The sequence below is a fragment of the Hyla sarda genome, chromosome 2 (genome assembly GCF_029499605.1).
Source record: "Hyla sarda isolate aHylSar1 chromosome 2, aHylSar1.hap1, whole genome shotgun sequence".
In the NCBI taxonomy this organism is placed as follows: Eukaryota; Metazoa; Chordata; class Amphibia; order Anura; family Hylidae; genus Hyla; species Hyla sarda.
In genome coordinates this window covers 323,324,057-323,348,325 of record NC_079190.1, presented here as the reverse complement: position 1 = coordinate 323,348,325, position 24,269 = coordinate 323,324,057, and the positions used below count along the sequence as shown (strand labels likewise).

Here is a 24,269-nt window from a genome sequence, read left to right as displayed (position 1 = left end):
TGTACCCCTATAAAAATAGCCCACAAGGGGCTAACTAAAAAAGGGGCACGAGGCACATCCTCTGAGGTAGGTCCTTTTCATACCGACGTTGTGCCCCGTCGGAAAACATCCGTAAGGCACTTTTTTTGTGTGTGTGTGTGTGCCTCAACGGACGTTCTTTTTGACAGGGCACAACACGTCCTGACAGATCCCATTTATTATTATGGGGTCTGTCGGGCGCAGTTGATTTTTGACGGGATATAGCGGGAGGAAAAAACGTTACATGACATTTTTCCTCCCACTATTCTCCCCGGCTTCTCCGATGGATGTCACACTGCCGTGTCCGAACGGCAGTGTGAAACAAGCCGTACAATGGTCCTGCAATAATGAATCAAGCAGCATTAGTGTCAAATAGAACAATGTATTTGATCACAATAAAATGTCAGGTCAGTATAGGCAAATAATATAACACAGGATCAAACAAATAAAATAGCACAAAGTGACGTTATATAGAGGGTACAGATGGACTATAAGATATACAAAGAAAAAGGACCCCAACTGACTTTGTGCCTACCAGCATCATCCTTTTATAGTGGTGTCAAAAAATATCCTACATACTTAAATCGTGGGAACTCCAAAAACACTAAATTGTACCACAAAAATACAATGAGAGTTCATACAAGACACTGATTAAAAATTAGTCAATCTTTATTGAAACAAATAATATACATACTAAACATACAAGACAAGGTGTGAAAACAGAGATAAATTCCGGACTGCCGCAGAGATAATTGTAATAGAATAAATATATAATATTGCACTTAGAACTGATATTGCACTAATGCCAGCCAAAAACAATGAAACGCCATGCAATGTCAGAGCCACATATCACAGATAGATAATGTATCTAGAATTAGAATGCATCACAATGTGCCACTCAGACGCAAACTGTGCCCTCACATGCCCGATATGCTAGTACTAAAGTGCAGGTAAATGCATAGATAGGTACATTATAAAGTGCAAATGTGTTTACCTATGCAGAGATAAAAACCAACATGGGTAAGCACATTTGTAACGTACCTATCCATGCATTTACCTGCACTTTAGTACTAGCATATTGGGCATGTGAAGGCACAATTTGCGCCTCTAGGACCCGTAGTCTGAGTGGCACATTGTGATGCATTCTAATTCTAGATACATTATCTATCTGTGATATGTGGCTCTGACATTGCATGGCGTTTCATTGTTTTTGGCTGGCATTAGTGCAATATCAGTTCTAAGTGCAATATTATATATTTATTCTATTACAATTATCTCTGCGGCAGTCCGGAATTTCTGTTTTCACACCTTGTCTTGTATGTTGAGTATGTATATTATTTGTTTCAATAAAGATTGATACATTTTTAATCAGTGGCTTGTATGAACTCTCATTGTAGTTTTGTGGTACAAGATGGACTATAAGACAAGAAATCTCACATAGCTGAGGTAACGGAGGTAACAATTAAGGTATGGAGCAGGACATTCCGAGGGCAGCAATGGCTATGATTGGTCAGTCAAATGTCTGACAGGTCTGCTTTAAACGCATACACAGAGCACACTTGTTGAGATTAAAGTTAACTAAATTCTCAAAATATTTTTGTTTAAAAATACAACTTGTGGACATTAAGAATAAAGAAAAGTAATCTGTCTCTAAACAGAAAACCTGTGACACAATAGTTAAAACCTGACAATCTCACTTACCATTTCTTCATCCTCAGCCAAGAGCAAATCATAGTCACTGAGCGCCACACAAAAGATGATTGCCGTTACACCTTCAAAACAGTGGATCCACTTCTTTCTTTCAGATCTCTGTCCTCCCACATCAAACATTCTGCATAAAAAAGTTGAAGAATGGTTAATATCTGCAGCACACAATGCTGTCAACATGATAATAACAAATAACTACTGTATATGTTATTGTTGTCCCTGTAGCAAACATTTCAAATTTATACATATGTTTCCTCCACTCCTAACCAAAGCCCCAACAGAGAGACTCATCACCCAAAAAACTCCATAATGCCACAATGGTTACATGACCGGCAATGACTAATCTCCAATGGAGGTCATTAATTGGGAGTGCCAACTGCTAATAGCAGCTGTCACCTGCCATGTATGGAGTAGGCATAGCCCATGAGCCTGCTCCATTCTTTCCCAGGCAACCCATGGGCTACATGTAAGTCATGGGACGGAAGGAGATTAAAAAGGTCAGTAACCATTTTCCTATCAACATTCCAACTAAACAGGCTAATGGCATGGTCCCTGTGCCAAAGCCCAATAAGTTACATGCCAAGTTTAATACACTGTGGGATCATGCAGACTGTGTAATTTGAAGTACATGATCAACCTGATACTGTATTGTGACCGGGTACTTAAATAATCAGTTGCAAGGAACATCATTACTGAAATTACTGGTATTCTCTATGCAAAGGGGGGCATGGAGGTATGTCAAGAAAACAAGACCTGCATCAACACGCCATGTTTGTTTATGTAAAATATTGATAATAGCAATGTTATGGGCTGTTACTATAAACTGTGATCAATGATCTGTATATGGGACAGCAGCTGTGTACGCAAGGAATGAAGTGGAAGCATGTAGGCATGACTCTTTATTTGTTGCTTTGCTTCTTCTCGAAGCAGCTTATTTTTGCAACCGGCAGTTAGCCGCTATTATGGCTGTTGGGGCAATATTTTAAAAGGGTTAATTACACCTGTTATAAAGATCCTTATATCTAAACTACCAGCATCACATCCTTGCCATGACCAGTTAGGAACTGAACACTATTTGTACTCCATGCTGCATATATAGTCCTGCAATGGGGCCACGCTAATGACCAGCCATGGAACCACGCCAAGGTTTACAAAAATTTTAATCTTGGAAAAAAATATTTTTTAAAGCCCTTAGTGCATTAAAACATTCTAACTCTGGTCAGTGCTCTAGTGTTACTTTGACGTCACACGATCACATGTTGTTGTTGTTTAAATCTTATACTTGGAGGTGTATAAACTTCACATTTAATGCGCCTTGATCACTATTAAGGCAGCATTAAGGACCACCTGTGAGGCTGGCAACATATCAGCCAACTTGGGTGGGGCTTATAGGCTGCCTCCTTCCTCCCATTGTATGTGTGCTCAGCCACACTGGAGGGTATCTGGGAGGAGGCTGTGAGTTGGACCTAATGCTGCTGTAATTGCCCACTGGCCCCTGGTTTTGCTTATCATGCACAGTTAGGTTAGTGTTAGGTCCCGTGCCACTTGAGAAACCTTGGCGTTGGTGTGCGGGCTCAGGTATGTCCTTCATATAAGGATACACTGGCGAATGTCTCAATTTTAACATCAGCTTTGAGGGTTAGCCAATGTCATTGTTTACATTACGCTCATGGCCAGCAGTGGGGCCACGCTCATGGCCAGCAGTGGGGCCACGCTCATGGCCAGCAGTGGGGCCACGCTCATGGCCAGCAGTGGGGCCACGCTCATGGCCAGCAGTGGGGCCACGCTCATGGCCAGCAGTGGGGCCACGCTCATGGCCAGCAGTGGGGCCACGCCAAGGTTTACAAAAAATTTAATCTTGGGAAAAAACATTTTTTAAAGCCCTTAGTGCATTAAAATAGCAAAACTTTTAGCTTTGCTTCAGTTCCTGTGCTGACCCTACATTCTGCCTCTAGTCAGAGCTCTAGTGTTACTTTGACGTCACCGCATCCAATCAGCGGCCTAAGCAGTCACGCATTACTGCTCAGTGAAAGGAGTCATGATGCTAGACGTACAGGATCTACTGCATATTTTTGCACCTGATTTTCCTACCATTTAACTTTAATGGGTAGCAAAATCGGCTGCAGGAAATATGCAGCAGATCCTGTACGTGTGAACATACCCTAAGGGCTCATTTACACAGGCGGATCCACAGCATATTTTATGCTGCGGATGCGCCGATGATGGACCCCTACAGTGTGTCTCAGATGTGCCTGTTTGGAGCGTCAATCTGCCACTACGAGCAGACACACTGTGATGTGCGAGTTGCAGCGCGCATGCTATGTGATGATAGTATACTGTGCGGCAACTCGCACATCGAATCTGCAGCGTAATATACACAGTGGATCTGTACGTGTGAACGAGCCCTAACGGTGTATTCAAATGTGCAGTATGCTGCGCAGATTTAAGATGCAGGATTTTCTGCTGCAGATTTCAATTTAACTAGATGACTGAACACAGCATCAAATCTGCAGCTACTAATCTTGTGCATCAAATATGTGCAGGATACTGTATGTGCGAATACACCCTGAGGGTATGGTCACGGTGACGTGACCCATAGTGTGCCTTGAACTGTTGCACCGACTCGCTCCGCCCCCTGGCCTACTCGCAGCGGCAATACACCGCTGCGGGCAGCAAGACAGGGGCATGCGCAGTGTACTCAGACATCGCCGCTGCTCCGCAATGCCAGAGTACACAGCAAGTGCACTTGGTGAATCAAAGGTCCCTGTGTGACTGCTCAGAGCGGCGGATTGCCGCAGCAAGCAGGCCAGGGGGCAGGGCAACAACTGGAGGCACACTATGGGTCAGGTCACCGGCTAATCCGCATTGTAAAATACGCTGCAGATACATTACGTGTGATCCTACCCTAATGCACTATATTAATAAAATTATAAGAACAAAATATATTAAGAAGGCACTTTTATTGCAAGGCAAACATTAAAACAATATGGGGGATATTTATCAACGCTGTCTATGTCCCGCATCAATATAGACCAAACTACAGAGGGTTAGGCCGGTCTATTGTGCGCCTAATTTATCAAAAGTCGCACGGCTCTTGATAAATTCTGCGCACAGACTTTGTGATCTATTCTTTAGACTGCATTTAAACCTACTCCAGCATGATCTGACAATTCAGCGTACTTTCAGCCGATGCGACTTGTCGCTGAAAAGTCGCTTTTGATAAATTGAGCACCAATGCATTTTTCAGGGCATTTCAGTCTAAAATAGACTAGAATGCATCATGTTCTAAAAATCCTCTAGAGCAAAAGTCGCAAAAAAGTCGCACATATTTAGACTGCGACTTTCTGTGCGACAAATTTGGACAGGAAATACCAGTCTAAATCCTTTGATAAATATTCCCCTATGAAAGTATGAAAAATAAAGAAAACTTTCATATCAGATGACAGGACTATGGAAAAAGATCAGGTGCTCTGACTTACTTGAAATAAAGGTCTTTAAATGTGAAATGTGTTTCCACAATACCCGTAGTTTTGACACGTGTCCGGAGAACATCTTGTTGAGTAGGAATGTAATTGGTCTGTGAAATCCTGTCCAGATCATTCAAGTAGCTTTTAAAAGAAAAATTTTATGAAAAGAGCTTCTACAGTGCCCAGCCAAAAAACATTAAAAAGCTCTGTTTGATGCTTTTATTGCATTACTTTATCATTTCTCATACTTACTATGAGGCAGAGTCATTAAGCTGGTATTCACGCGAGCGAGAAAAGCACGCCTGCACACCAGCATCTTTCCACAGCCTCATAATAACACCTGCAAGTTCCGGGGAGAGAATACCTTCCTCTGCAGTACTGGCCAAAACAAATAGCTGCCGGGCATCATCCTAAATACAAAATAATAAAACGTTAATGTGTAATCTGTTGTACAAACAATAAAATATTTTGGCGGTTCAAGCAGCAGCATTAGCACATGCAACACAGAAAAAAAAAAAAAAGACTTAGCCCTCACAGTTCTGGCCACATCTCCAAAATCAATCTTCAGTCTGCCCATGGCTCGTATTATAGCAATTATGGACTGAATGGTGTTGCTGTAGACAACCACTTTGTACTGCTTGCATTCTTCTTCTGAATAACCATCTTCATGGATAATTCTAAAACCGCAAAAATACATTATAGAGTACACAAACATATTTAATAAAAGACCAGTACACCATGAAGAAAGTAACAAAAAAAAAGGCTAGAACCAGTCATTAATGTAATAGTTAGATTGTGCTTAAATGGATCCCCCTGCACAGAACCTGCAATATAGCTAGTTGAATATGGTAATATATGGTATATAAGTCCTCATGCACATGGCTGCTGACTTGTATGGAGCATTATTAGGGCACTCATAGAGATGCATATAAGACTTTTACCAAACCTACATATGCCTTCACTTTCATAGGGAAACATACAGGGGGTTGTTTCTTTTTTTTGGATTCTGTATGTATCTACCAGAAGGAAAATTGTGGCATGAACCTTCAGATGCCATAGTATGGCACCATGGAGATTATATAAGCAATGTTGCACACCATAAAGCACCATATAGAAATACTTAAGAGATAGGAGGCCCAGCTACAGTTTAAATGCTTAAAGAAAAGCAGTTAAGGATAAGGGGGATAAGATGTCTGTTTGTTAGTGCCCGGCCGCTGGGACCATTATGTTCAGAACTGTTCAGAACGCTGGGTTTGGGAGGGGGCATGATGGCCGTCATGCCTATGGCTGTAAGACACTACATATATGGATTCTTTAAATTAAAAAATAAAATACACTTTAGCAAAAAGATATTACACATATACAGTTTTCGATGTAAAGAAAACAAGGATTTCGGGCCAATGCCTACAACATATATTCAACACCAGCAGCTCTGTGACCTTTCAGAGTTCCGCCGAAAGATGGATATGTTTATTCTTTTGGCAAAGTTTGGAAATTGAATTTCCATGTACACAGAACAGCAGAACCCCATTGAAAACAGTGGTCAAGCTGAGTGAGATGCTGTTTGAAAAAAATAAATAAAAATCAGTCAACCCCTTTAAGGCTGTTTGTCTAGTTCTAAAACTGTACAGCTGTGTTCCCCAAATAACGGCTTTAAAGTAGATGGCACTAGCAGTCTGCGTACGTTAAGCACCAATACCGAAGGAGGCTGCCCGTAGTGTGGACGGGCCCAGACAGGAAGTGGTCTGTCCTGTGGTGCTGATATCACCTATCACATCCTTCCTACCAGTGTCCTATGAGATGTAAATGGATAGAGGAAAGAAACATAGTGCAGCTCACCACTCGTGGCGGACATCAGTGGATGGATATGTGGCAATCATGCGGTTTTACAGGTAGACTTGGAGCACGGACGATGCGGGCTGTATCCCGGAAAGTACAGAGCAAAGGAATGGAGGTCGCGGGTCCAGCTCACAAAAATAGGTAAAACGTAACTTTTACTTTACATATTTAAAACATGGAGCAAAAAACAACAACAAAAAAACCCTATAGGTGCATTAAAAATAAACGGCGACACGTTTCGAACTTGCTAGGAGTTCTTAGTCCTGACTAAGAACTCCTAGCAAGTTCGAAACGCGTCGCAGTTTATTTTTAATGCACCTATAGGTTTTTGTTGTTGTTTTTTGCTCCATGTTTTAAATATGTAAGGTAAAAGTTACGTTTTACCTATTTTTGTGAAGCTGGCCCCCCAACCTCCATTCCTTTGCCCTATGAGCTGTAGCCTGACAATGTTCTCTGGCATGTGAGAGCGGACAGGGTTTCTTCCTTCCCGCAATGGGAGACAGGCTGAAGCTGCATATCATATGACACCATATAGTGTGAGTTAGTGGACAGAAGTCCTTTTGTCACTGATCTATCACTTGCTGCATTTAGGGTTTGGAGCAAAGCATGTAATGAGTAATAAGATTCCACCCACTCTGTCTCTGCTGTAGTCAGAAGCTGTAGTCATATCAGAGAGTAAATAGGAATCAAGATGGTAGACAAACCCAGTAACACTACATCAGCTAAAATGGGTATACTCAAAGGCATGGGCTTAGGGGCAGATACCCCGCAGATCGGTTCCCTAGCAGGTTGGCAGGGCCGCTGCAGCATTTAACTTTAAATGTGTCTTAAAAAGAAATATCCAGGTCAAAGTTTCTTTGCAGTCTTCCCTGGGCTGCTGGCATACAAAAGCAACTAACTGGACTTAACTGCCGCCACTTTCTCGGTACCCTGGTATCGCCGCTCCACTCTTCCATTGCTGTCTTCTTCCTGGTTGCTGGTGATCAACGAGTCACTCTGTAGCTCAGCCAATAGCCAGCCGCAGTGATGTCCTGCCTCAACATGCGATAGGCTAAGTGCCAGTGTGATGCATTAAGCCCCAGCACCAGGAAGAAGACCAGTGCCAGTGGTCAATGCATCACACTGTGGCTCAGCCTAAAGAAGGCCGAAGAGCGGAAGAAGGCACCAGAGGGGTGGAGTTGCGATACTGGGGCACTAGGCTAACGGGGCAGAGGAGTCCGGTTTGTTATTTTATATGCAGGCAGCTCAGAGGCACATACCTACTTGAGGCGCTTAAGAAATAGGGGAAACTACCTGAAGGGACCTGTCTACTTACTGGAGCGACCTAACTACCAAATTGGGGGACGGACTTACTCTTCCACAGCCCACTTACCGACTCACTCTTCTGTGTGGTACATCAAGGGGGGGGGGCATTATTACTGTTTGGGGCTCTATAGGTGCTGGAAAAGAGCGGAACCTAAAATGTTTGTCTGGCAGGTTCTGTGAAGATGAGTTGTGGCTGGAAGAAATAGTCATGATGGTCTGAGCTAGATGCAAAAAAAAAACATAGGAAACTGACAACTCCAATTAGAGAATCACTTATATAGTCTGTAGAGCTTATTTAACAGTAAGATGGTTATATGTATGGTAATAATATTTCCTCATTGGATACTGGTATTATTGGCCTCAATATATAACGGATTGGGTCAGTTAGAGAATGATGGATATGATGTGTTTGTTGATATGGTCAAACAAGGGAACACTGCTGCTAGCTTACTTCCCAAGATCGTCGCAAGTCCTGGGTGAAAGCTGAAAGAGTCCAGAAGACTGAACAGCACCAGTGAACGCTCTACGGCTGAAAGAGGGTGCTGCATTGCCATGTACACTCCAGGCTCTGCTTATTCCTATGAACTTTCAATCTCCCCTGAGATGTTATCCCCCACACCCCTGAGATTTGTGGGGGTCTCTATGCCCCTGCACAAGGAATGCCAAAGAACCTTTACTTCATTAATTTAATAACAACCAATGCTGCGCCATATAAGAAACAAATCATTTTCCATTGTGCTTCTTTAATATCTGCCAGTATTAAACTATTTCATACTACACTACTCAAACAATAAATAATACATGAAAACATCACTATGTCTCCTAGGTCTTCTGACAGTTGCGTAGGCACAACATCAAAGTACATATAGGAAACCCTACTTACTTCATCTGCTTCACAATTGTGCTTTTCCCAGACTCTCCAGCACCTGCAAGGTAAAGGAGAATTGATTATACTATCAGTGGGTGTTTTAACGCTTTATAATCCGGCATACTATCTTCTGCTTTTCAGATTTAAAAAACAAAAAACCCCGGCCTGTTTGGGGTAAAAATAAGATAATACCATACAGCGTACTCCCTGTCAGATTCAGCAGCAGTCTCCTTGATGTTCCAAACCCACTAAAGCCTCAGTGAATAGCCTGAGTGTTTAGATCACCATTAGCAGAGCAGGGAGCATAGAAGAACACAATGCTGGTGCTGGATTTAGCAAGGTGAGTATGCTGTATTTTTTTTCACCCCTTGCAGGTTGACATCATCCATAAAAAACCCGAAAATGGGGTTATGGTCTACATGATACAATCTGATATCCACCCTCAACATGCCACTGAAATAAAACAAAGTGACATTTACAAACATATTTGACACAGTAAGTCAAATATTCATCACACACTGTTTCTTTACCTTTCATCTACCCTAGCTGTTATACACCAAATACAGTGGTCCCTCAAGTTACAATATTAATCGGTTCCAGGACGACCATTGTATGTTGAGACCATAACTCTATGAAAACCTGGTAATTGGTTCTGAAGCCCCCAAAATGTCATCCAAAAAATAGGAAAAAGTGAGGATTAAAGATAAATAAGTAGATAACTAATACAGATAAAGCAAATCCTTACATATAACAGTAATCACCGTCTATGTCAGTGTTTCCCAACCAGGGTGCCTCCAGCTGTTGCAAAACTACAACTCCCAGCATGCCCGGACAGCCGAAGGCTGTCCGGGCATGCTGGGAGTTGTAGTTTTGCAACAGCTGGAGGCACCCTGGTTGGGAAACGCTGGTCTATGTAGAGGACAGAAGCTTCTTCAGGGTCCTGTACAGTACACGCAATGTCCTAAAAATGTAAAATGGAGCCGCCCTCACCTGATGTCCCAAAGAGCAGCTAACTGTTGCACAGGTAAGGAGTACAGAACATGTAATACCTCCCTATACTGTAGGGGACGCTACCAGACACCAGTCAGTGCAGGCACTTCAGTAATACAGGGGTTTTACCAATGAATGCCCATTCTGATTGGTCGTCTCTTTCAGCCATTGACACGTTTCACAGATCTCGACTGTCTGTACATTGTATGTTGAGTCTGGTTTCAACTTACAATGGTCCAGAATAGACCATTGTATGTTGAAACTATTGTATGTTGAGACCATTGTAAGTTTAGGGATCACTGTATAAAGCATTTCTTCAAATCTTTGCTTGCTGCTTTAATACTCACTTCCCACGTCAAGGTGCTGGGCACCCTTTCCTCACAGGACCACTGTTTCTAGTTGTTAATGCACATATAGCTCGTGACACAATTGCACACTGTATGGTATTCTGATCATGGAAATATATTTCTAGTTTACATGTTTGGACTATAAATCATTTACTGTGCCTATCCGTTAAATGGATTTTGGATATACTATAGGGTTACATGGTCAGAATCAGTGGTTCCAGTAACCCTAGATGTTAAAGCAAGAGTCCGCAATGGCGAACTAAAAATATGTCGCAGATAGAAGCAACTACGTGGCTATAGGGTGGCATATTTCTACCAAGGCCAGCCAGGATGTACATATTATTGCTGCCACAAGACTGACAAGATTTGCATTCATTTGCACACTGTTTCTTGGTCCATATTAGTAGACTAAAAAAATATCCATTAATATCTATAACATCTATACAAAAGTACAGTATGCATGGGATTTGAAGCTGCAGATTTGAAGCTGTTTACAGTGAAATCTGCAGCATCAAATTCTGTGCAAATATTCCCAGGATACTGCACGTGTGAATACACCCAACAGGCAAAAAGCGTTTGAGTCTATAAGACATTATTTTCCGTCATTTGGAATACCTTTTCTCCAGTCATAATTATTGCCTGCTATTTGAGACCTTTCTAAACGTTTCTTAGAGACATGTTTGGGGTCCACCAGAGGCTAGAGCACAAAAGTGCCTTTTTGCTAAAGGAGACATTTTTGGTCTAAAATAATTATGTCCATAACAATTACGCATATAAAACTAATTATGAACTAAGATAAGTTTTACCTTTATAAACTTATTTTCCATGTGGAAATTCCACTGCAGCAGACTTCTACTGTTTTCACTGGGACTCTGCTGCACCATGCACATGACGTAGAAACATCTGTCACAGAAATTCTGATTCCGGACACCACAGAAAGATTTACCACGTCAATTCCGTATACAGAATCTGCTCGGAAATGCATTGCCATCTATGACGTCTATCAAGCAATCCTAGTTGTTTTGCCGTGACTGCAGCCTGCAGAATGTCTGCCCACATTCCACCGTGTGAATGGGGCCTTAGATGCTGCAGTCAATAGGGAACATGACATCTAAGTGATATGACAGAGGGAGGATGCTCCTTCTGTTATCCATCGAACACCAAGAACAAGATTGTGGGTGGCCATGGTTGCCATGAACACACACAAAGCAAAAAACTGAAACGGCAGTAAATTGCTAAAATATGGCCCTGCTGAGACGTTACTGTAACAAAATCATTCAGGTCTTTAAAATTCTAACTCAACTGGTGCCAAAAAAGTTAAAACACATTTGTATATTACGTCTATTAAAAATCTTAATCCTTCCAGTACTTATCAGCTGCTGTTTACTACAGAGGAAGTTCTTTTCTTTTTGAATTTTCTTTTCTGTCTGACAACAGTGCTCTCTGCTGACACCTCTGTCCATGTCAGGTACAAATCCCCAGAGCAAACCTCTCCTGCTCTAGACAATGAGGTGACTGTAGAGAGCACTGTGGTCAGACCGAAAAAAACTTAAAAAGAAAAGAACTTCCTCTGTAGTATACAGCTGCTAATATGTACTGGAAGGACTAAGATTTTTAACAGAAGTAATATACAAATCTGTTTAACTTACTGGCACCAGTTGATAAAAAAAAAAAAAAGAAAGTCCTTGTGTCCTGGAGCGTGTCAGTAGCCGGACACTCACTGCTTATGCCAGGCCGAGTTCAAAGTAAAAGTGGAAGTTGCCGGTAGCTCAGTAGAGGGGGGGGGGGGGGGGGGGGGGATGAGCTAAAATGGCAGAAGAGGGTCCTCTTACCTGCCTCCTGCTGCTGATTCAATTATGTAGCTTGGCTAATTTTGTTAAATAAAAAGATAGCTTTTTTTAAAAATAGTACAATAGAAAAATATTAAAATTCACATGTTCACATGTATTTTCTGCTGCAGCAAAAATATGCACGTGTGAACATGCCCTTGAGGTGTGAGATGTTGCTAAGTAAAACTGAAGTTAACTAGAGATTAATTTTTTTACCTTTTCCAATAATTTTAATAAAGGGCCAATAGGGAAAATTTGACATCAAGCAGATTGCAAACTTCAACTGAGCAATTGCTCAATACAAATGCAAATATTTAAACCTTAAAACAACAAAGACTAATATCCTGCTTTAAATTTCCTGGCGTACGTCACCAGCTTTAATACGCTGACTTATCTATGTTTTCTTGACTACATGGCAGTAACAAAGAAAGGCTTGTGTGTAGAGATTGGTGAGCCACCTCAGGTTTTCATACAAGTCAATCGTATTGCAACATCTTTTAATGAAAGGGGAAGGTTGACCCATGACTTACTTTAGGTTTTCTGACATCAGCAAACCAAACTTCCATTTTCAACTGCTTAACAGCCTACAAATGAGGAACCTCACTATCATTTGCCAACACAAGTGTGATGTGCTAATATCTACAAAATATATGGCAATATTATATATCGCTCTCTACATACCGGTACAGACCATGACAACCTACTTTGCTCTGATGAGACAACCACTTTGAATTTGCAACAACCAAACCGTGTTCCCTAGCACCCCTACAAATGGCCTGCTTTATATTGTCAAGCGTAGTCTACAACATAATACATACGCTGTATTAGTTATTTCACTGTATCGCACACCATGGATATAGGCCCAGATTTATCAAACTGTGTGAGAGAAAAAGTGGAGGGATTTTCCCACTGCAACCAATCACAGCTCAGCTAATGAGATGTGGTAAAGTGAAAGCTGACCAGTGATTGGCTGCTGTGGACAAATGCGTCCACTTTTTCTCTCTCACACAGTTTGATAAATCTGGGCCATAGTATAAGTTCCATCACTGTATTACCATAGTAGCACTTTTCTTGTTGGGAAAGTGTTAAAAGTTAAGAGCAGTGTTCCTCCTTGTGAGCTGACTGCTGGCACCCAGCGGTGCCAGGCAAGAGGAGGAATGGATGCTACTCAGGCAGCTGTGCTATTGTTCCTATACTTCTTAACTTCCTTGTTGTGACAAACCCTTAGAACAGCCACAGGCAATAACACGACTAGAAAACACAAGTAAACATCTGCGTGGGCACAGCAATGACACGGGTATACAAGGGGCGGTGGGTATACTTAGATCAAAATGACAGCAGTGAAGGAGATAAACTTTATAAGCAAAAAAGTATGCAAAATCCATGGAATAAATAGTGCACGCAGATGATAAAGCAGGGCTTTAGAGATGAGCTAGAAGAAATAGAGCTTCGTGCTATTAATAAGCTTCTGCTTTCTTCTTGCTACTTATTCTGCTCCAGTTACTCTGGACAAAAAAATGGAAGTAAGGAGCCTTGTAAAGGGGAACAACATAGTGAAAACAGAAACAAACATCAAACTAATCACCTTTATCAATCTGGCTGACTGCAATGAAATATAGGCCTGAACTAGTTATGGAAATCTGGACTTATATTTGAGATGACGCCAAGTCAACCACTGAACTCTATGTCATACGACATGTACTTTACTCATTCAGAGACATCCAACCCACACAAATACTGCATCTTTCGTTACATGCTTGGAAGCATAGTCCATTAGAGCAAAGACTGAAGAGCTTGAAAGCATTTACAGTTTTAAATTTATACATTTTTCAAGAAAATGAAGTATTTCTCACAGAAAAGGATTGCAGTAACACAGGTTTTGCTATACACATGTTTATTCCCTTTGTGTGTATTAAAACTAAAACAAAGAAAAGAGAGGGAAAAAAACAAAAACAAATTGGACATAATGTCCCACCAAACTCCAAAAATGGGCTGGACAAAATTATTGGCACCCTTTCAAAATTGTGGGAAAAAAATAGTTTCAAGCATGTGATGCTCCTTTAAACTCACCTGGGGCAAGTAACAGGTGTGGGCAACATAAAAGTCACACATGAAAGCAGATAAAAAGGAGAGAAGTTCACTTAGTCTTTGCATTGTGTGTCTGTGTGTGCCACACTAAGCATGGGCAACAGAAAGAGGAGAAGAGAACTGTCTGAGGACTTGAGAATGAAAATTGTGGAAAAATATTAACAATCTCAAGGTTACAAGTCCATCTCCAGATATCTAGATTTGCCTTTGTCCACAGTGCGCAACATTATCAAGACGTTTGCAACCCATGGCACTGTAGCTAATCTCCCTGGGCGTGGATGGAAGAGAAAAATCGATGAAAGGTGTCAATGCATGATAGTACAGATGGTGGATAAGCAGCCTCAAAGAAGTTTCAAAGATATTAAAGCTGTCCTGCAGGATCAGCATCAGTGTAAGTGCTAATTATCCGTCGACATTTAAATGAAATTAAACTCTACTATGGCAGGAGACCCAGGAGGACCCCACTGTTGACACAGAGACATAAAAAAGCAAGACTACATTTTGCCAAAATCCTTCTAGGAAAACGTCTTGTGGACAGATGAGACCAAGATAGAGCTTTTTGGTAAAGCACATCATTCTACTGTTTACCAAAAATGGAATGAGGCCTACAAAGAAAAGAACACAATACCTACAGTGAAATATGGTGGAGGTTCAATGATGTTTTGGGGTTGTTTTGCTGCCTCTGGCACTGGGTGCCTTGAATGTGTACAAGGCATCATTAAATCTGAGGATTACCAATGGATTTTGGGTCACACTGTACAGCCCAGAGTCAGAAAGCTGGGTTTGCATTAGAGATCTTGGGTCTTCCAGCAGGACAATGACCCCAAACATACATCAAAAAGCACCCAGAAATGGATGGCAACAAAGCGCTGGAGAGTTCTGAAGTGGTCAGCAATGAGTACAGATCTAAATCCCATTGAACACCTGTGGAGAGATCTTAAAATTGCTGTTGGGAAAAGGCACCTTTCCAATAAGAGAGACTTGGAGCAGTTTGCAAATGAAGAGTGGTCCAACATAGCGGCTGAGAGGTGTAAGAAGCTTATTGATGGTTATAGGAAGTAACTGATTTCAGTTATTTTTCCAAAGGGTGTGCCACCAAATATTAAGTTAAGGGTGCCAATAATTTTGTCCAGCCCATTTTTGGAATTTGGTGTGACATTATGTCCAATTACCTTTTTTTCCTCTTTTTTTTTTAATTTTTTGGGGGTTTCGTTCCAATACACACAAAGGGAATAAACGTGTATAGCAATACATGTGTTACTGCAATCCTTTTCTGCGAGAAATACTTCATTTTCTTGAAAAATGTCAGGGGTGCCAACATTTACGGCCATGACTGTATATGACTATACTACATGTAGAAAATGTTGACATTAGATCATTATCTTTTTGAGTCCAGATATTACCATAGTGGAAATCTAAATTTACCTCTTCAAGTCAGTCCCTGGACCCTTCTGTAATGTTCATTAAAACGTGCAACAAAAGGAGAGCACGAAACCCAAAAATGAGTGAATTTTATTTATTTTTTGACATATAATAAACAAATGTAAAAGGCTGTATATAAACATTGGGGGACATTTGTCAAAACCTGTTTCTTTTATTTTCCTGAGGCCTTAAAAAAATAAAAAAAATTAAGTAGCAATTTGATTGGTTGCTATAGGCAACTGCACCACTTTCTCTACACAGTATTGATAAATCTCCCTGTTCATCTGCAGCCTTGTATATTTGTTTATTATAATTTAAAAAAAAAATCACACTAATTAGTCTGATTATGAATTTCTAATACTGCTTGTTTGGTTGTCTTTTTTCCCCTAATTTCTCTTGCCTATTGGATCCAGAAACAGCATCAGAATTGAACAGACTTAAAGGGGTATTCCAGGCAAAAACTTTTTTTTTATATATCAACTGGCTCCAGAAAGTTAAACAGATTTGTAAATTACTTCTATTAAAAAATCTTAATCCTGCCAATAGTTATTAGCTTCTGAAGTTTTCTGTCTCACTGCTCAATGATGATGTCACGTCCCTGGAGCTGTGCATGATGGGAGAATATCCCCATAGGAACTGCACAGCTCCCGGGACGTGAGTCATCAGAAAGCAGTTAGACAGAAAACAGCAACTCAACTTCAGAAGCTAATAACTATTGGAAGGATTAAGATTTTTTAATAGAAGTAATTTACAAATTTGTTTAACTTTCCGGAGCCAGTTGATATATAAAAAAACAGTTTTTGCCTGGAATTCCCCTTTAAGTGTGGTCGTGTTTACACCAAATTCTATTTTATGTTTTGTAAAGTTTGCACAATGGTGAGGACATTTATGAAAATAAACAGTGTCATTTGTCTTACATTCTACACTATGGTCTATGAGTTTGACCTATGGACTTTTGTCAAAGTGTTGTATAGAGTTGGAGAGAGCTCGTATCCTCGATTGGTTGCGTAGACCTGAATGTGCATGTTTGTTGTATTTTGGAAACGTATAAGCAATAAAGAAACAGACAAAGTGAATAACACTGATTTTCTTTTGACAATGACAACTGTCAAGGCTCCATACATATTAGAAAAAAGGCGGCCAAACCAATCTACTTTAGAAGGACCGGCTGACTGTCTAAGGCTGCATTCACACTACGTCTTGTCCATATGGGGACCGGATCTGGCTGGGGATGGGAAAAGCGTGCGCTCCCCTATCTCAGCCGGACCAGATCTCTTTCATTTGAATGAGCCGACCGGAGTTAGATAGAGACTACTGTCGGCTCATTTTTGCCCCATAGCCGTTTTTTTGACCAGACTTAAAACTGTGGTATGTTGCGGTTTTCAGTCCGGTCAGAAAATCAGATACGGGGCAAAAGTAAGCCGACCGGAGTGGAGTCCATATCTAACTCCGGTCGGCTCATTCAAATGAAAGAGATCGGGTCCGGGGCCAGTTGGGATACAGGAGTACCCGGTTTTCCCATCCTGGGATCCAGTCCCCGTATGGACAAAACATGTGAATGTACCCTAACGCAGTGTTTTCCAACAGGGGTGCCTCCAGCTGTTGCAAAACTACATCACCCCGCATGCCAGACAGCCGAAGGCAGTGGGCAGTGTTCTAACATGTAAGAGAGCCTCGTTTCATGTAACAGAAAATTTAAGGGTAGAGATTGATCAGGCATGTTGGATTTTAACTGCCCAATCATTTTGTTCCTAGAGAGGTAAGCCACAGCTAAAGGAGTCTTGCAGCAGCTTACCCCACTTCTCACCATTCACAACACATGACTGCTCAGCCAAGCCTGACGTTCTTCTGTATGTAACTGTTGCCAAGTATTCAGTTGGCTAAAAGCTATTGCATGTGTATGGATACCTTACATCACTATAACATATGTATTCTTCGGATCTTTAGCTTTCAAAATAGACATATTTTGCCACCTATCGGGCTGAAAAATTTACCTGAAGATAGAAATCAATAATAAAACATGGACGGATGTTGGGCTGTTCTGCATGGCAAAAAGTGTGTGCAGGACTTGTGAACGCCATGCCTCTATGGGTCACAGCTGCCTGGTGGAACCAACTTAAATTAGGACTTACGGGTGTAGACCAAATGGACACACAGTATACAGGCAGCCACTGTCCTGGAGAGAGTATCGATTTACTTTTTAATACTAATACATTAATGTACCAGCCGAGAAGACTATTTCCTGCTGAGAGGAAAAGCTAAGAATTCATTTACCCACATTTCCTCAGGGATATTCAGTAGTACAAAAAGACTTCTTTAAAATGCATCTCTCCTTTATGACCTAGGAATATGAGCAAACACACCAGAAAAAATAAAATAAAAATGAATTAGTGCATTTTTCTTATAAGTGGGCAACATATATTACAATAAGTCGAATTATCTGACGGGGGTTAAATGTTTCTAAAACCTTTTCCTAGAGCTTTATGCCGAGGAGACGAGCACTTTCCACATTAAATTACCACTTACGGTCATTGCCCAACATGCTGGAAAGTTTCTTCTTTATTCATGGTCTGGGGATGTCAGTGAGGTTTTTGCCACTGAAAAGATGTAGAGGAACAAAGCATCTACCAGCTGGGGTAAGAACAGATGTTCTCTAACCATCGGATGCCATGATAATCACTGATCTAATGGTAATCGACAATTATTGTCATGACTAAGGTACTATAAACACTAAAATCCTGTACGAAAATAGATCTGGAGAACAGAAAGACGAGGAAATAGCAGTAATGCAAAAGCACTTGATGCCCCAGAGTTTTGTATCTATAGTTCGGTCTGAACAGAGAATATGTTCACATTTATGACCAGTTATAATAGGAAAATGTTTATTCAACTGCAGTCCATACAAAAAAGAAAAAAATCTAAATAGAGGAATCTAGTACAAAAAAGGAAACAAAATCTTCACGTGCATAAGAGACTACGTTCCATAACAAATTCTAAAGCTGGCTATACAGTTTAGTAGCGGACAGCTATCTTTCCTGATCTCACATACACATGCAAGCTCAGGTCAGCCAAGCGTGCATGTATGGTTTCTAAACTGATATAGGGAAGTGAGACGCTGCCAGACAACACTTATAGTGGCTTATCTTTCAAAGAACAAAGGGATCAGCCTTTCGGACAGAGGCCTCATACACATTAGGTCAGTGTCTCCAGTCTGTTCTTTAAAATCCAAAAAGGCAGACAGGCCCCTCCCATAGACTTGCATTGAGGGACGGGGCTTGACGTCACACGGGGGCGGAGTCGTGACGTTACGATCTCACGTCACCGTGGTCGGGAGCCGAAGCCTCCAGCGTTTCCGGAAGCCACAACAGGTGGGTGCTGCAGCCGAGATCCCAGGGGTCCCCAGCGGCGGGACCCCTGTGATCTGACATCTTATCCCCTATCCTTTCTATAGGGGATAAGATGTCTAGGGGCCGAGTACCCCTTTAAACATAGCTGTTTTCTAAAACAGCGCAACGGTTGCGTGTTGTATTACAACTCTGCTCCATTCACTTTAATGGAACTGCAATATCACACACAAAATGAGGACACACGTTGCACTGTATCTGGAAGAAAGCAACTATGTTTTCCTAATCCCAGATAACCGTCAACTTTTTTTTTTTTTTTGTGGTTCACAGTATTCTCTATTTTTAGCTTTAAACTTTTACTATAACCTAACAATGGCTATTTTCATCTAGGGCATATTTGGGCAATCTCCAATCCAAAAATGTGGTGAAATACAGCCCCCACATTAAATTTTATGACCATAAAAATGACATCTGTAATTTACCGTATATACTAGAGTATAAGCAGACCCAAATATAAACTGAGGCCCCTAATTTCATCACCACACTGTCATCATCCAGACCCCCGTCATCATCACCCCCCCCACTTCATCATCACCACCTGTCAATCCCTTCAATCAGTGGTCTTCAACCTGCTGACCTCCAGATGTTGCAAAACTACAACTCCCATAATGCCCGGACAGCCATCGGCTGTCCGGGCATGCTGGGAGTTGTAGTTTTGAAACTAGGGATCGACCGATATCGTTTTTTTTAGGGCCGATACCGATAATCGGTGCAGGTTAGGGCCGATAGCCGATAACTTATACCGATATTCCGGTATAAGTTATCGGCTATTTAACCCCCTGCGACACCACTGCAGATCATTGATTTAAAGCGGGCGCTTTAAATCAATGATCTGCAGTGGCTTTTGCGGGGCCATAGGCCTAGCATCACGGTGGGGGGGTGCGACGCGGCGCGGTGGGTCGGGTGCGGTGGGTCGGGGGTGCGTTGCGGCGGGTCGTGGGGGTGGCGGTCGCGGTGCGGTGGGGGTGGTGCGGGGGGTGGGGCATTATCTGCTTATCGGCAAGATAATTGCTGATACCGATAATGCCCAAAATCGTGATTATCGGCCGATAATATCGGCCATACCGATAACCGGTCGATCCCTATTTGAAACATCTGGAGATCCGCAGGTTGAAGACCACTGCAGCCTTCGTCATCATCCAGACCCCCCCCCCCCCCCCTTTAGTTTTCTACTCACCTCCCCTCGGTGGGAAGGAAGGGTGAGCTGTTCCGGGCCATCTATGCTGCACGGACCGTCCAGTGAAGAGGGTTAGTCGTTCCTGGCTGTCCATCTTCACCGGGCCGACCCCGGACTTGTGACATTGCCTTGACGACGACGCACAGGGACGTTCATGCGCAGGGACGTCACTGCGCTTCGTCGTCAAGGCAACATCACTAGTCCGGGGCCGGCCCGGAACGACTAACCCTCCCCACCGGACGGTCCCTGCAGCATAGATGGCCCGGACCAGCTCACCCTTCCTTCCCACAGAGGGGAGATGAGTAGAAAACTAAGGGGGGGGGGGGGGGGGGGGGCTGGATGATGACGAAGGTCCGGCAGTGGTCTTCAACCTGCGGACCTCCAGATGTTTCAAAACTACAGCTGATGGCTGTCCGGGCATGCTGGGAGTTGTAGTTTTGCAACATCTGGAGGTCCGCAGGTTGAAGACCACTGAGAAGGGATTGACAGGTGGAGAGTTCACTCGAGTATAAGCCGAGGGGGGGGCGTTTTCAGCAAGAAAAATCGTGCTGAAAAACTCAGCTTATACTCGAGTATATACAGTATATAAGCAAATGCCCATTTTACTATTGATAAAAAGTAACAGTAAAACAAACTTAACTGTTATCTGGAGCAACTTTTATTTGTAAAATGGCCATTTAAACAGAACCGGTAACCAGGTTTTAGCCCATATAACACTTTCTACATCTTATTATAATATTCATTCCTTTATCATGTGATTGGGTATTATTCACAGATCGGGCACGGCCCGCATCACCACGGTTCTCATGCAAGCCCAGAAGTGGCAACCTTTAGGTTACAGAAGATCACAGCTCTTATTTTTTTTATCTGTTCAGCTCCTCCAGCTTTAGAACATCATGCCTGCACTTTCAATGGGACAGGTAAAATCCTCACCTTAGGTCAATTTCCGTATGGATTTTGTGCAGATATGCGGTTGGGATTTTGAAAATCTTGTCAACTTTGCTGCTACAGTAAAAGCTGCAAATTTCCTGCACAGAAATTGGGTGTTAAAAATCTATAGAGAATCCACCATGTGTGGCCAAAACCTAAGGCTATGTTCACACGGCGGATTTTTACAAAAAAATTTCTGGCAGACAATCCGCAAACCGCAGGCAGTTGCATATTCGAGGCTAGGGTCTCTCGGAAATGCAACATCTCCATTGACAGTAATGCATTTTCAAGCAGATTCGGGTTCTGTAAAGGATCTACAGTTGTCCACCAGTAAGGACATTTTTTAAACACAGTTTTTAAGGTAGTAAATAAGGATTTGTCCTTCCTACTGTATCCACCTCGAGCTTTGTTTAAAAAAATTACATGAAAAACTTTTTTTCCCTACAAAAATGTGTGAAAACCACTGAACTGTCAACCTGTGATTGCAAAATAGTTCTGAGCACGATTTCCTTCCTGTAAGACAGTACTTCCCTATTCAATGATGCCCTGCAGCCAAGGTGCATACAATGGTTACTGCACACCGCATTGAAAACTATTACCATGCAACTAAAAGGCAATACAGCACGAAACCTTGTCTATTGTTATCTACTATGCAGAGAAGAAATGGTTCGCTCACACTAATCCTCCGCATGGTTGCAGTCTCCAGAGTAGTTCGGAAAGAAGATAGTTGGCACTGCAGCCAGCGATAAAATAATCAGATTTTATGGAAACATCATAAAATCCACAGGCATGTGGTCAGCATACAGGATAAAGACTGGCACCGGGCACAGAAAGCAGCAGCATGGGCGCATTTCGGGTTTATAGCCCCTACGTCTTAGCGCCTTGTTATCTATTGTTTTCAATCTGAAAGGGAAAGGGTCTTATAGATAAACCTAGTGACTGACTTAGCAGAAAGTCATCTTTACTTCATATTATAGGGGTTATCCAGCTATTAAAAACTTATCCCGAACCACAGCATAGGGCAGGGGCATTCAACTACTTTAACTGAGCGTCCACTTATGGAGGGTTGAGATGACAGCTAAGGCCTGGTTCACACCAAGTGGCCATGGAAGAAAGAAACGCTGCCTGTTGCAGAACATTATTACGCCAATATTAAGTCACAGTATAAAGGAAGCTACTGCCACACTGTTCATCTGAATATAATACTGCCACAGACTGTGCCCCTGAATACTGCCACACTGTTCATCTGAATATAATACTGCCACAGACTGTGCCCCTGAATACTGCCACACTGTTCATCTGAATATAATACTGCCACAGACTGTGCCCCTGAATACTGCCACACTGTTCATCTGAATATAATACTGCCACAGACTGTGCCCCTGAATACTGCCACACTGTTCATCTGAATACTGCCACAGACTGTGCCCCTGAATACTGCCACACTGTTCATCTGAATATAATACTGCCACAGACTGTGCCCCTGAATACTGCCACACTGTTCCTCTGAATATAATACTGCCACAGACTGTGCCCCTGAATACTGCCACACTGTTCATCTAAATATAATACTGCCACAGACTGTGCCCCTGAATACTGCCACACTGTTCCTCTGAATATAATACTGCCACAGACTGTGCCCCTGAATACTGCCACACTGTTCCTCTGAATATAATACTGCCACAGACTGTGCCCTTGAATACTGCCACACTGTTCCTCTGAATATAATACTGCCACAGACTGTGCCCCTGAATACTGCCACACTGTTCCTCTGAATATAATACTGCCACAGACTGTGCCCCTGAATACTGCCACACTGTTCCTCTGAATATAATACTGCCACAGACTGTGCCCCTGAATACTGCCACACTGTTCCTCTGAATATAATACTGCCACAGACTGTGCCCCTGAATACTGCCACACTGTTCATCTAAATATAATACTGCCACAGACTGTGCCCCTGAATACTGCCACACTGTTCCTCCGAATATAATACTGCCACAGACTGTGCCCCTGAATACTGCCACACTGTTCCTCTGAATATAATACTGCCACAGACTGTGCCCCTGAATACTGCCACACTGTTCCTCTGAATATAATACTGCCACAGACTGTGCCCCTGAATACTGCCACACTGTTCATCTGAATATAATACTGCCACAGACTGTGCCCCTGAATACTGCCACACTGTTCATCTGAATATAATACTGCCACAGACTGTGCCCCTGAATACTGCCACACTGTTCATCTGAATATAATACTGCCACAGACTGTGCCCCTGAATACTGCCACACTGTTCATCTGAATACTGCCACAGACTGTGCCCCTGAATACTGCCACACTGTTCATCTGAATATAATACTGCCACAGACTGTGCCCCTGAATACTGCCACACTGTTCCTCTGAATATAATACTGCCACAGACTGTGCCCCTGAATACTGCCACACTGTTCATCTAAATATAATACTGCCACAGACTGTGCCCCTGAATACTGCCACACTGTTCCTCTGAATATAATACTGCCACAGACTGTGCCCCTGAATACTGCCACACTGTTCCTCTGAATATAATACTGCCACAGACTGTGCCCTTGAATACTGCCACACTGTTCCTCTGAATATAATACTGCCACAGACTGTGCCCCTGAATACTGCCACACTGTTCCTCTGAATATAATACTGCCACAGACTGTGCCCCTGAATACTGCCACACTGTTCCTCTGAATATAATACTGCCACAGACTGTGCCCCTGAATACTGCCACACTGTTCCTCTGAATATAATACTGCCACAGACTGTGCCCCTGAATACTGCCACACTGTTCATCTAAATATAATACTGCCACAGACTGTGCCCCTGAATACTGCCACACTGTTCC

The 24,269-nt window shown here is 42.3% G+C and overlaps 1 protein-coding gene across 2 annotated transcripts in view; it reads right to left on the bottom strand.

The window, feature by feature from the left end:
• The window catches only part of GNAI3 (G protein subunit alpha i3), a 55,105-nt gene that overhangs the window by 16,187 nt on the left and 14,649 nt on the right, over positions 1-24,269 (bottom strand). Inside the window, exons 1-6 of one of the 2 annotated variants that reach the window (XM_056557886.1) lie at positions 11,348-11,455; positions 9,220-9,262; positions 5,728-5,869; positions 5,445-5,602; positions 5,205-5,333; positions 1,720-1,849 (exon numbers count right to left, since the gene is read on the bottom strand). In XM_056557886.1, the coding sequence (XP_056413861.1) occupies positions 1,720-1,849; positions 5,205-5,333; positions 5,445-5,602; positions 5,728-5,869; positions 9,220-9,224 (564 nt within the window). In that variant the 5' untranslated portion in view covers positions 9,225-9,262; positions 11,348-11,455. Of the gene's footprint in view, positions 1-1,719; positions 1,850-5,204; positions 5,334-5,444; positions 5,603-5,727; positions 5,870-9,219; positions 9,263-11,347; positions 11,456-24,269 lie in introns of those variants that run through there. The other variant, XM_056557885.1, reaches the window with a different exon arrangement.